Below are 13820 nucleotides of genomic sequence, written 5' to 3' on the forward strand. Positions count from 1 at the left end.
CCTTTTTGTTGATTTGGTTTTCAAAGAGTTTGGGATCTTACTGAGCCAAACTGCAGTGGTACCCACTTTGTTGCCTTTCCTACCATGCTCTTGGCTGACAGTAAACTGCCTAAAGGCCCACTGAAGATAATATTCCAGGTCTGACTGCATCTTCCACACTATGCTTACAAAAAAGTCTTCCATCTTGTAAGTGAAGAGAGTTTTTCAAGTCAAACCAGGCTCAAATTAGCTAAAATGAACCATTTTTTAAAGCACATACACACACAAAATATGCTAAACGGATGTTATCAGGGGAGATTATCGGGGGGGGGGGCTATGCGTTACTTGAAGAAAACAGGCTTCTCAAAAGTGGGCTCTGGAAGAGTTTCTGTCCATCTTGCATGGTGCTGCAGTGGATATTGTCTCTCTCGTGGCTGGAAGCTCTGCAGTTCTAAGACCCAGTCAGCAACCAAACTCTCCAGTCATTCCCACACTCTTTCCAGCACTCCTCCCTGCCTCCCCTGTGGTCAGGAAAACACTTGAGATTGAAGTGGTTATGGGAGAAGAATGCTATCAACGGGGCCTGCAGAAATCTGGCAAAAATAGGCCAAATAATTGCCCCCCCCCCTTTGATATGGAAGGGATCTTGGAACCAAACCCCAGAGTATAACAAGGGTCCACTGTATATATCTTTTCTGATATGTTATTTTCAATTTAATTTAAATTCAGTCTGTAGTTTTATATTGAACCTTTCAACAAGTTCCCATGATTACTTACAGAAAGTGAAAATTCCAATGAACAAAGAACAACACACATGGAACTTTGCTGTTCAATCTTTATTCACACCATCCAGAAGTGTCCCCCACCATGGTGTCACCCAGTGCAGCTTCGGGGCAGAGCCAAAAGGGTCCACTCCCAACTCTGTGCCCCACGTGGCTTTACTTCAGAGTAAAGCCATGCGAGGTAGAGACAGGGGTGTCTGCTGGTCCTCCCTGTCCCTCGTGGCTTTACTCTAAAGTAAAGCCATGGGAGACAGGGATGAGTGGGAGCCTGGCTCTTTCCATGGCATGCAGCAGGGAGGTGGGGGGTGTCACCCCCTTCAGTGGTGTCACTCTGTGTGGTCCTCACTCCCCGCATCCCCCTAGTGATGCTACTGACACCATCTAATGTTTTAGAAATGAATATTGATTAGTGTATTGTGACAATGAGCATTAATTAAATAAGAGAACCAGTGTGGTGTAGTGGTTTGAGTGTTGGACTATGACTCTGGACACCAAGGCTCAAATTGTACTTGGCCATGGAAACCCACTGGGTGACCTTATGAAGTCACATGCTCTCAGCCTCAGGGGAAGGCAATGACAAACCTCCTCTGAACAAATCTTACCAAGAAAATTCTGTGATAGGTTTGCTTTAGTCACCATAGTCAGAAATGACTTGAAGGCACACAACAACAATAATCTTTTTAAAAAGTCTACGCTCTGCATTCAAAAAAGTTTAGAATTTATAGCAGTATGTGCAATAGTTTTCTGTGGGTTTTTCAAGCTATATGGCTGTGTTCTGGAAGAATTTATTTCTGATGTTTCGCCTGCATCTGAAGATGCCAGCACTGATGCAGGCGAAACATCAACAAATAAATGAACAAATACTTCCTGAACACAGCCACATAGCCTGAAAAACCCACAGAAACCTATGGATGCCAACCATGAAAGCCTTCAAGTGCAAATACGTGCAATGCAGAGGACTTTGTTGTTCCCAAAATAAAAAAATAAAGATGGTTTCATATCTATTTTCAAGTGTAACTAAAGTAACTAGTTCTAATGGCAGCAGCTTTCTTTCTAGTAATTATAGGGTTTCCCACTACAAAAGCACACTAGACTATGATTAAGAAGTTATAAATGCCCACGTCAGCAATGCTCACTCATAATAATCAGAGGGTTTTTGATTGCAGAGGGCCAATCCAGCAATAGAGTCAATAGCTTCCAGATGTTTCCAACTGTTTAGTGTGATAATCAGAATGATTCAGGAGAGTTTTTACACATTGAATTTAAAGGCTTTTTTTTTCACAGCCGGACCAGTATTTTGGACCAAATTAGATTATCTTCTGGGACTCTAAATGGGAGAAGAGATTCCAAAACATGCAATTCCCTGCTCCCCATGATAATGTTGTAAAAGTTCACACAGGAGAAGATTATGTGAAATCTTAGAATCTGGCAATTGGATATTTGTTGACCTCTATCCTAACTGGCCAAACCTCTGCAACTTTTCCCTACTTGATACCTTAGTATGCAAGGGCGAAACAATATCAAAGCCTTTCAGAAGATACACTGCAATTTGAAGACAGCTTTATTTTCCCCTGCACTTACTAGCTTCCCAAGAGCAACCTTTAAATGTCATCATGTCATTACAAATGCCTGGCATCTGTTCTCCTTTGACACACTGGGTTCCTATATAGCACTTGTTGCTCAAAGAGTGATCACAGTCTCATCTATAGATTCAATTTTATGTGTCTGCAATAAACCTCCATCAACTCAAACCAACTTCCTGCTTTTGAATAAGAAGAGCACTGAGTGGGGTGTGTGGAAAGCAAATAAAACTGAGAATAGTTAGGAATGGTTAGGAATATTAAAATTGAATCCAACCAGTTGAAAAAGTACTTCAAGCTTTGTAATAATAGGATTTATTTATATGTAACTGACAGGCTCTTTATCAGGCACAGTTGTTCAAATCAGAACATTGTTTTCTATATATGAGCTGATGGATTGGTTGTCTACTGTACTTTATCAATGAACTAGCAAGAACAAAATGGCTCTACTAACTCAGTCATGGTCCAGACATGGTCCTAATACACTTTGAGGTGGCCCTCAATGAAAACACAAGGAAACAGTAACAGGTTTGATTCTTTTAGCTTTGCATTTCATATTGAAGACACAACCTTCTTTACAGTTTAAAAACTGAAGGTGAAAAGCATTTAGCTTCCTCAGAGTGTACATGTAACAACACATATGCAAAAGTGCAAAGGAATATCTAATTGCACGCACAGTTTTTCTCATTGTGCATTTTATTATAGTTAACTTTACTTATACTCTTTCTTTCTCCCAAGACTAGGACTGATGGCAGGTTACACTCTTAAAAGATTACATTTCAAAACATAAAAAGCCAACATTAAAACCACATTAAAATATTAGTCACATAGCTTTTCTGCATTGTGGCAGAAATTTTTCAACTAATGCCACTCCATATAGTGACAACAGCAAAGCAGTATGGTCCCAAAAAACCAGCATAGCAAAGTTTAAGATCCACTGGTTTAAATGTACACACTTTTCACTCTTGTCCTAATAGCATAATGTCCAGATAAAAGTTCTAAGTTCAAACAATCAATTGCATATAGTATATATTATCAGGACATGGTTCAAGACTGCATGATTTAAAAATTAGCCTGTTCTTTCAGCAATTAAAATTAAGAAATAATTTATTTGGCTAGAAATACTGAACTATTATTGAGAAAATAATGTATTTTATTGAGGGGGGGGGGGAATAGCTGCAAATGATGCATTGGATGACAGGCTCTTTATACCACCAGATATCCCAAGTAATCAATGGAAAAGCGGGGGGGGGGGGGGCTTTTGGTAGAAGAAACAAACATTTTAAGCTATTATAGTTCCTATGAATGAAGTAGTTCAGCTCAACCACAAAATGTTATCAGATAAAAAGAAAAATAGGTATACCTGCAGTCAAGTCCATCTGATCATTCTCCATTCCCGCATTTGTCACCATTGCATTCTGTTCCCCTTTCCGGTTCAGTGCCTTAGAAAAGCTGCTGGAGATTGTAGAGAAGAAGCCACGGGTAAAATTACTGTCATGATCACCACATTCTGGCTGCGGAGGTGGCTTTGGACTTCTCTCTCTCCAGTGTGGTGCAGGTTCTGATATAGACCTGTAAAATGGAACCCGAAATGGCCGAGTCGCTGGCATGGCAACCTTCACTTCTGGATATTCCTGGTGGCTATCAGCAATTAAAGTGTGTGCCCTCAAAGGCTGTTCAGTAGTCTTGGATGCATCTGTTCTTTTGGTCACCATCCAGCGAAGTCGGGGATGAGTCTGCCATCGGTAAGCTCCAAGCAGCTTTCCTAAATCTGAACCTGCTCCTTCGCACATCCTCTTGCTTCTGACATGGTAGTACCAGTGATAGTCCTTCAAGCTAGCTCCTACATTTGCAGAGTCACCATCCTGCTCTGACATAGACCTCTGAAAGAGTGCAGGAGAAGGACTCGGACGCTTTTTAAACACATTCATTTTCCCCTCTCTCTTTTAGTTACCTTACACTTTGGTGCACTTTCTAAAATATTCCCATCTGAGCTACTTCCTTCCAGGCAACAGTAGCAGATCTTCTTGTCACCGAAGACTTACTACTTAACAGGCATAATTCAAATTCAGTACCACACAATTTTCAATGAACTGTGTGTAACTGTGAAGCAGAGTCAGAATCTACACATGATCTGCCTGTCTTCAAATTAAGACAGCTTGTGAAGTAAAATTTCAGTTCCTGGGTTTCATATGTCTGCAGTAAACTTTCAGGAAGTGGCCAAAAAGAAAAAGAAATAGTAATAAAGTCCCACAGATTAAGTGCTTGGCCAATTGTATTTCTGATTCTCATTTTGAAACTCTGAATCAAAAACAGAATGTGAAAGTACCTTTAAATTCCACATAGTAAGATCAAGGAGAAGCAATGTCACAACCATAAGAATCCTGATTTTAAAAATAAGATGCATCAAGACGAGAGCTTCATGGCAACACTGGGCAGAGATGTTTCAGTCCCTGACCAATTACACACACACACACACACACACACAGTTACTATAACTATCTTCAAATCCAGAACAGGAGTAACGCCAAATCCAGAAAAGAAGTAAAGTCAAATCCATTAGATTTCAATGCAGCAGTCCTTCCAGAGATGCACAGAAATGGAGTGCAGGAAAGAAGAAGAAACAACAGCCAGAAGGAATAGTATTGCAAACACAAGAGAGAAAAATATGCATATAGGAGGAGTAAAGAGGGGTGGTAAGTGGTGTTTAGTCAATCACTGACCAAAGCAAAGAAGCAGACCGTTTTGAGGCAAGGACTTGTGGCAAAAGAAACATGGAAATGTGCATACTTTTCAAGTGAGCAGAGTTTTTGTTTTCATAAATCTAATTGCAGTCAGTAGACTGGAAAGCAATATTTCTATCCAGTTAAGTTAAAAAAAAAGGCCACTACGACAACTTCAGGAACAGCTGACTATATTAAATTTGCTAAAGAAAACATATCTGCTAATAGACACAAGCCAAGTTTCAGACCAGATTGAAACAATGTGCTCACCAACCCCAGAAAATGTGGAGTTTAAAATGGAAATGTTGACAGCCCCTTGGCAAACTCTGCTGTAATTGCACTCAAAATGACTTTTGGTTATTTGAAAGTATTATCTAATTTGGCAGACTAATAAAAAAAGATGAGGCAACCACAGAGTACTGAGCTATGGCCTTTTTATCAACAGCAGAACAAAGCTGCAGAATTAGAAGTGGACTTTGAAGATGCTCTCTTCAACCAAGACCACACACATTATATCTCTAAATTCTGGATTACAACCTTGTTTCTATGAAAAAAGAGAGAAAATAGCCTGAGGTTTCTAACAGAAATGACCAAAATCTTCTGCATTTGCAAGTGACTGCATTAGCATTATACAGTGTGAGACTCATTATGTTGCTCAGGGTATAGTTGGTTTGTACCTACTGTCCAAGGTTTCAATTAAACTGAGCTTTCCATACCATCCACCTGAGGTCCATTTTAACAGGAGAAGCCAAGGAATTAACCTGGGACTCTGTATGAGCAAATGATGTGCTCCACTACTGAGCTCTGGCCCTTTCCATGAGGTAAGGAGCAAGAAATCATATGGATTGCTCTAAGCACCACATAAAAACTATTATAGAATAGCGCAAAATACCAATGCAATGTGTTTACTAGCCTAACGTTGTGCACACATATAGATTTGCGTGCTTTGTGTCCTCAGAATAAAATTGTTTTAAAAAAATACATGCTTCTCACTTAAACAATGAAGGAGGGGCTATTTAAAAGGTCCATTTTTAACCTTAGGGTCAAAGATTCTCATAGCCCTATGCAAAAGCAAAAATTAGGGTGTGGATGAGAAGAGCCAGTGTCGTGTAGTAATTTGACTATAGGACTGTGACTCTGGTTCAAAGTCTTGCTCAGCCACGGAAACCCACTGGGTGGCTTTGGGTAAGTCACACACTCTTCACTTCAGAGGAAAGCAAAGGCAAATTCTGCCAAGAAAAGGCCATGATAGTTTACCATTAGGGTCACCATAAGTCAGAAATGACCTGAAGGCACACAATAACAACAACAACAACCGAGAAAAGCATAATTCTCAGAAAAGAGATTGCTTGTTAGTTGAGATTTAATAATAATATAATAAAATAATTTTTATTTGTATCCCGCCCCTCTATCAAAGATAATCGAGGCGTCTTACATATTAAAACTCCATACAAAATCCCAATCCCTCCTTCCCTCCTTCTCCTAAAACAGAATTAAACAATGAAATATTAAAACAATCTACAATATTAAAATATTCTATAATAAAGTAATCCGATTAACATAAACAGTGTGGGATTAGGCACAGGTCAGTCGATGCGATAAAGGTATCAGGTGTGTGGCCGGGATTGTTATTCAGGGAAGGCCTGCTGGAAGTAGTTTGAGTATGTATAGTTTGAGATTTAAAATCTCATTCTAACAGCTTCTTCACTAAAATCCAGTTTACAACAGAAAAATACACCATTACTATACATTCATAGGGACTATGTTTTAATCCCCTAGTGTTTTCTTAAATTACCTGGCTCTGGCATGTAAAGTGAAGTACACATATCAGTGGCAGCTGATGGCTCAGGCATCAGTGGAGCACTGAATCCACTCTGGGTTTCCATTTGAATTTTAAAGGAGCTGTCCATGGTGCCAAAACAAAGAGTGTCTTTGTATTAGAGTGGACCATCATAGAAGACAGCTTTTGTAAAGAAAGCAATTCAAAGGTGAGAAACAAGAGATAGGCATCTCTAAAGAGGAGGAAGGTTCACCTTGAATGCTACCAAGTAACCAATACCTCAAAGGAGGAAGTAGACCAAAGAGTGCCTGGGCAGGTGAAGCACCTGCTATTATTGCTTTTTTTGATACCAAATAAAGATGCAAAAGCTTTTGTTCAAAGTACAGGTAAATCAGACCACTTTAAGAGTGTCAGATTAGCTTCTTAAACTTGTTCTCGCCTTAGAGTATTTTCATCTCTGCTCTACAAGTGGACTTGTACAAGTTGACAAGGAAAACTACTAGTCAAAAAGTGTTATTAAATCATACAACTTCCACACATTTTTAACTTCAAAACCTTGTAATATTTTTTTTCTGGATGATTCTGCTAATATTTAAGAATTTCAGTGTTTCAATATTACTGAAAATTATGATGAAATTAATATTTTCATCTACTGTTAAAGCTAAATGAGTGTCTGCCTAAATAAGCTATTCAAATAAGCTATCTTTAAGTAATGCCATGTGCTTTTTGCAATACTTCATTATTTGGAGATCACCTCCCACCCTTACTGAAAATAAAACATGAGGAAGGGAAAAAGAAGAAATTTGTGTTTAATTCTGAAGGTATTTCAAAGTTTTTTTTAAAAAATAGTTTCTGTTTGGTTGGCAAATTAATATATAGATATAGATATAGAGAGAGAGAGCGCAAGAGAGAGAGCGCTAGGAAATGCAGAAGTCAATTGGGGAAGAGGTGTCCCAGAAACATCAAATAAGGAAGAAAGATGAAAAATGGCACTTTGTGTTATCTTTGAATAGATGGAAAATATTTTGCTTCCAAGTATTCTGAAAGTGATTCACCAATGTCTCATCACAGTGGTCTAGTCTAGGTTACTCAGCACTAAAAAATAATCAGCATGACTTTGTAAACCAAGCTTGGCAGAGGAAAAAAGAGATATTAATGCTTAAGAACAACCTTATTAAATCGACTGATATGTGCTTATGCTGGCCTAAGTTCAATTGGCGCAGCACCAGTCAATTAAACTTACAATACATACATAAATGCTGACTTGCTAAATTCCCATTAATTCAACAGGTTTTATTTAGATGGGATTAACAATTTAGTTCCCTGAAGAGATGATGCACTTCCATGGATGCTTTGGTGCAATTGATTTAAGAAGCAAACTAAGAACAGTCAAAAAGTATGTGTCCTTAATCTTTTAAAGTCAACTAAAAGAAGCTCTTGTTTATGGTACTATGAAACTGTACCACTATAACTTGACTTAATATCCAATATTAAGAAATGTTACTTACTTTAGAAAATATTGCTCACCAACAAAAAGGTTTTCTTTCCATATTTTCCCCATGTGTTGTCTTATCACCAACTACAGAATCGGTATCACTATCTCTACATGCATCTTTGATGACAAATTCAATAACTCAAGTGTCTGATAATCTTCAATGGAATATTGGTCAAATAATATTAGCCAATTAATACCAGTTAAAAGTCCTTCAACAGATTCACTTGGATTTTGCAAACCAAATGGATCACATTCTGTTCAATTATGATTTCTGAGATGATGAACACAAGCCAATGTCTACAGCAGTGGTCCCCAAACTGTGCTCTTTAAGGGATTTTGGACTTCAGCTCCCAGAATCCCAGACTATTGGCCAACATGACTGAGACTTCTGGGAGCTAAAGTCCAAATGGGCACAATTTGTGGACCACTGGCCTACAGTATGCACTAAGCAGGTGCAAAGAAAAATCCAGCTTTTTGTGGGTTTTTTGGGCTACTGTATGTGGCCATGTTCTAGAAGAGTTTACTCCTGACGTTTCGCCAGCATCTGTGGCTGGCATCTTCAGAGAATGAAGATGCCAAACACAGATGCTTGATGAAATGTCAGGAATAAACTCTTCTAGAACATGGCCACATAGCCCGAAAAACCCACAAATCTATGGATGCTGGCCATGAAAGCCTGAGACTTTACATTAACAATCCAGCTGCTGAGTAATGACTAGCACCTAGAAAACTGGGCATAACCACTGGCCCTGGATAGTGCAGAGGTCAGAAGCATCTCTGGATCCAGTAATTTAAAATACAAACCTTAGAAAAACAGAATATCAGCTGTATCTACCTAAAACTGAAGGTATGTTAAACAAAGGTTGGTTCCCTTTGGGGAAAAACCAAACATGCACTTTTCCTAAAAGATTGCTATCAAGTATTCTTACCCTGGAAACCAAACCAAAAACCCTTTACCTCTGGCCAGTTTTGTCAACTTAGGGAGTCGAACAGAGGGCTATCCATTTCATGCAATGCATCTGATAACAGGGCTACCTTGTTGAATCTACTGCTTGTAGTAAGGTGAATTACCATAGAAGCTTTCATCTTTTCATCTCTTAATATGCAGTGAAGATTTTTATAGAGTGGACCCTTGTCATACGCTGAGGTTTGGTTCCAAGATCCCCGGTGGATAACAAAATCTGTGGATGCTCAAGTCTCATTAGATATAATAACATAGCAAAATGGTGTCCCTTTTAAAAAATGGAAAAATCAAGGTTTGATAATTGAAATTTATGCTTTTTTTAACATTTTCAAAACGTGGATGCTTGAATCCGTGTATAAAAATCCATCTATAAGAAAGGCCGACTGAATACAAAATCTCATTAATCACATCCTTTCTCCTCCTAAATCTCCATATTCTTCTCTTCCATTCTATCATGCAAATTGCAACAGAAATCCTCCTTCAAGAACAGGTAATTCTGCTATGTCTCTACATCAACTGTGATTGAGGACTCATGATTACAGCTGATACAAAGAGGTGGCCAAATAATTCTATATCTAGCTGAGGCAGGGTCAAGATAGAACAATAAATAATTTGGAAAAACAGCAGGCAGCCTCCTCTGTTCATTGGGGCTCACAAAAGCATATTTTAAAAAATGAAAATAAAAACAGATAGAGATAGATAGATAGATAGATAGAGAGAGAGAGAGAGAGAGAGAAGTTTTCTTGTAGTGTAGACATGGTAAATGACTGAAAATTACTAAAATCTCCAGCCTTGATAGCCAGTAAATTTTCTCTCAAAATATGTGTGAATCGGATATAGTTTTTATCACTTTCAACTAGAGGATTCAACTTGATAATAGAAAAAGATATTAAGGTTTTCAACTTGCTTTAATACCCTACTTTCTAGGCTTCATGCTATTTTCATCTCACAGTTCAGTGTGGTTCTGTTGTGCCTTCAAGTCAGTTAGGACTTATGGAGACCTTTTCACAGGGTTTTGTTGGCAAGCTTTGTTCAGAAGGGATTTGCTTTAACTATGGTTTAGGATTCTTTCAAAACTGGTAGCCAAAATATTTATCATCACAATTGCTATCTGACTCCGATATCTTCCGTTCCCAAGAGTGTCTGCTGTCTGATGTATGGCTCAATGTCCCTATTGCTATTCAGACATTTTATAACAATGGAAATAAATACTTGTTGCCAGTTTCCAGTAAGAAAAATGAAGTCATTGTTTTTGTACCAGAAGAAGATGACTGTGGACACATTCCCTTTCTAACTAAGTTGTACTAAGTGGAGAAGAGAAAGCCAGTGGCTAAGAACCAATGTTCGTGAGAAAACGAGAACCGAGAATAGTGTGGTGAATGGACGAGTCACCTATTTAGCAGGCAAGTCCTTTCTCTTTGTGTAAGCTTTTGTTTAGTGCAGAAAGCAAAATATAGTAAAGGGATTAAGTGAGAGATGCAGTCGTATATGTTTTTGCATGGAAATGATTATAATGAGATCAGAGCAGTTAGGTGCCACAAAGATAGAACCAAGGATTACTTAACCAGTTCCAAAGTGCCTTCTTTCAGGTTGTAAGAAGATAAAAGCCATAGCAAGGTTGACACCTGATGTAGAATTTAGGTAATGACTTTTTGTTATGACTTTTCCTGTTTATTATCTGGCACAAAACACTTTCATGGAGAAGCACCTTCCAAGCATTCACTTGCTTTTTCCGTATCAGTCAAGAATTCACAAAGGTGGAAAAATTCACCCCAAGGCCAAATCAACTTAGCTTTAGCACAGCAATCCATGAAGTCTACTGAACGTTAATGGGGAATCTTTCCAGATATAAGTAAAAACTTTAAATTTCCTTGAGCTTTTTAACCTGTATTGTTCCATTTTACTTAATCATCACTTTCCAAGAATTCCTTTTAAAACTCATTTTTAAATGCATTAGTCACTTTATGCTGTTTTAATTATTTTATTGCAAGCCACCCTGAAAATATTACATTTGGAGGGGAAAAAATCTCAAAATGCTACAATCTATTCAATTAAGAGTACACTCAATATGAAAGATTTATAAATGAGGTATGAAAAACTGAGACAACCATACATCTATTATTATTATTATTATTATTATTATTATTATTATTATTATTTAATTTACAGTATTTATTTAAAATTAAATCAAGACAAACTTCTCCCTGGTATCTACATTTAAGGTCATCCGAGAACTTGCCAAACTTAGGAACTGAAATACAAAATGAAGGAATTTTGAATAAACGTGTAAAAATAAGAAAGTTGCTAGGCATGCTTTTGACATTTAGCACTAGAAAAAAACCTGTTCACCGAGTGGATCAATTTGTAAGCAGTCACAGATGTAACTCAGCATTTTCTGCCCAAGTCAGGAAGCTATGCTGATTTCCAGGAAGGCAAACACTGCAGAACAGTTGAGTTTCTTTAATGAGACAGATGGTGGGATAAGTCTAGTTCAAACATAATTTTATTATTTTGTTCCCTGTTATCTCATAGCCCATGTTCTACTTTCTTTCTTGTGTGACCTCAATATGGTCATACAAGAACAATATATTGGTTTGTTGAAAGAAGAAATAAAACTTTTATTTCCAAGTCTCTCTTTTTTCTGGCCTTGATATGACATTTGTTACTAAATTAAATTCAACATCTTTCTAATGGATGCTGCATTTCAGAATTAGCAGTTTTTCATAGGTCACTCTAAACTTACCCCAGTTGTGGAAAGCACCAACTAGAATGGCCAGCAGATGTAGCTCAGTACATCGGGAGGATGTCTGCTTACTGCCTGATGCACTACATCAATGCAACATACAAGAGAAAGAAAAGACCTACACCAGTGGTTCCCAACCTGTGGGTCGGGACCCCTTTGGGGGTCGAATGACCCTTTCACGGGGGTCGCCTAAGACCATTGGAAAACACCTATTTAATTACAGTTATGAAGTAGCAATGAAAATAATTTCATGGGTTTGGGTCACCACGACATGAGGAACTGTATTAAAGGGTTGCAACATCAGGAAGGTTGGGAACCACTGACCTACACTCTCTTGGTGATCTCATTAAGGGTAACATTAACATTTCCACTTAAATAAATACTTATAGCTATTAGAAGTATTTTTCTCTCAGTGTGGCTTGCATTAAAGCAATCAAAGAGCATATCATGAGATTTATAACATTTTGCTTAAACTAGTGAACTAATTAATTTTCAAATGAAGTTCTACCAAATAAGGTTATTTTTAAAACACAAAATATAGTATGAAGTGGAAGGCTTTTATAGTTGGCATCGATAGTATTTTTTGTGCATTTTCAGGGCTATGTGGATGTATTCTAGAAGAGTTTATTCCCGATGTTTCACCAGCATCTGTGGCTGCCATCTTCAGAGAATGCTTGCATGGAAATGAGTGGGGTGTGTATACTGTGTGACCCTTGGTTGAGAGGAAGTGATTTCCTTGTTAATCTCTGTGTTGGTCTGTTGTTGAATGGCAAGGTCTTGAGGTGTCTATTTAATTAGTGATCCATTATCTGCTGGGAATCCCCCCATGACCCTGGGTGGTTTTCATTTGCATGGGCTGGGTCTTGATTTTGTGTGTTTCAAGACTGGGAGTCAAAGTTTCTTTACTTTCCGGGTTTCTTCTTTCCTGTTGAAGTTGACAAGGTGTTTGTGGATTTCAATGGCTTCCCTGTGAATTCTGACCTGATAGCTGTTGGCATGGTCCAGAATTTCAGTGTTTTCAAATAGCATTTTATGCCCAGGATGGTTTATAACATGTTCTGCTACTCCTCTCAACCAGAGGTCACACTGAGTCCCAGTCCTGGGAAAAGAGTGGGATACAAATAAATATAATAAATAAATATAAATGTGTGTGTGTGTGTGTGTGTGTGTGTGTGTGTATCCCACTCACTCCCATGCCAACATTCTCTGAAAATGTCAGCCACAGATGCTGGTGAAACGTCAGGAATAAACTCTTCCAGAACACAGCAACATAGCCTGAAAAACCCACAAAAAACTACAAAGTATTGTCTCCCTTGCTATTCTTCTTCAGTCTGCCCAGGGCTGCCTGATTCCACACAGCCAAGTGCTGAACCTATCATATTCCCTCCAGCCATTGCCCTCCAGCCAAGTCTACTCAGCTTTCATATGATTCCATACCCACAATGGACAAGTATATTTAAACGGAAGGTTCTCAAACCAAGCAAATGTAAACCCTCCACAGTGCACCCTCGGCTTACACGGGGATCTGTTCCTGACCCCCTGCATAAGCTGAATTCCACTCATGCTCAAGCCTCATTCGCATAAATGGGGCTCGTGCATGTGGCAGCGCGTGCCCCATTCATGCGACTGGGAAGTGCCGCCCCTTGCGCCCTGCACACTCCCTCCTGGCTTCGAACGTATGCTCAAAGCCGCATATAGCGCACCCGCATATGACGCGGGTGCACTGTACTTTAAGATAACACTATTTCTGTGTAAAAAGAGAGGATCTTGACAC

At 38.6% G+C, this 13820-nt stretch overlaps 1 protein-coding gene across 3 annotated transcripts in view; it reads right to left on the reverse strand.

Annotated features, from left to right (window-relative positions):
* RASAL2 (RAS protein activator like 2) overlaps positions 1-13820 on the reverse strand; it is a 279543-nt gene that overhangs the window by 180643 nt on the left and 85080 nt on the right. The window contains exon 1 of one of the 3 annotated variants that reach the window (XM_042463808.1): positions 3705-4272. The exons of 1 other annotated variant lie outside the window; for it this stretch is intronic. In XM_042463808.1, the coding sequence (XP_042319742.1) occupies positions 3705-4272 (568 nt within the window). Of the gene's footprint in view, positions 1-3704; positions 4273-13820 lie in introns of those variants that run through there. One more of the 3 variants, XM_042463809.1, reaches the window with a different exon arrangement.

This window comes from Sceloporus undulatus, chromosome 4 (genome assembly GCF_019175285.1).
Source record: "Sceloporus undulatus isolate JIND9_A2432 ecotype Alabama chromosome 4, SceUnd_v1.1, whole genome shotgun sequence".
Classification (NCBI taxonomy): domain Eukaryota; kingdom Metazoa; phylum Chordata; class Lepidosauria; order Squamata; family Phrynosomatidae; genus Sceloporus; species Sceloporus undulatus.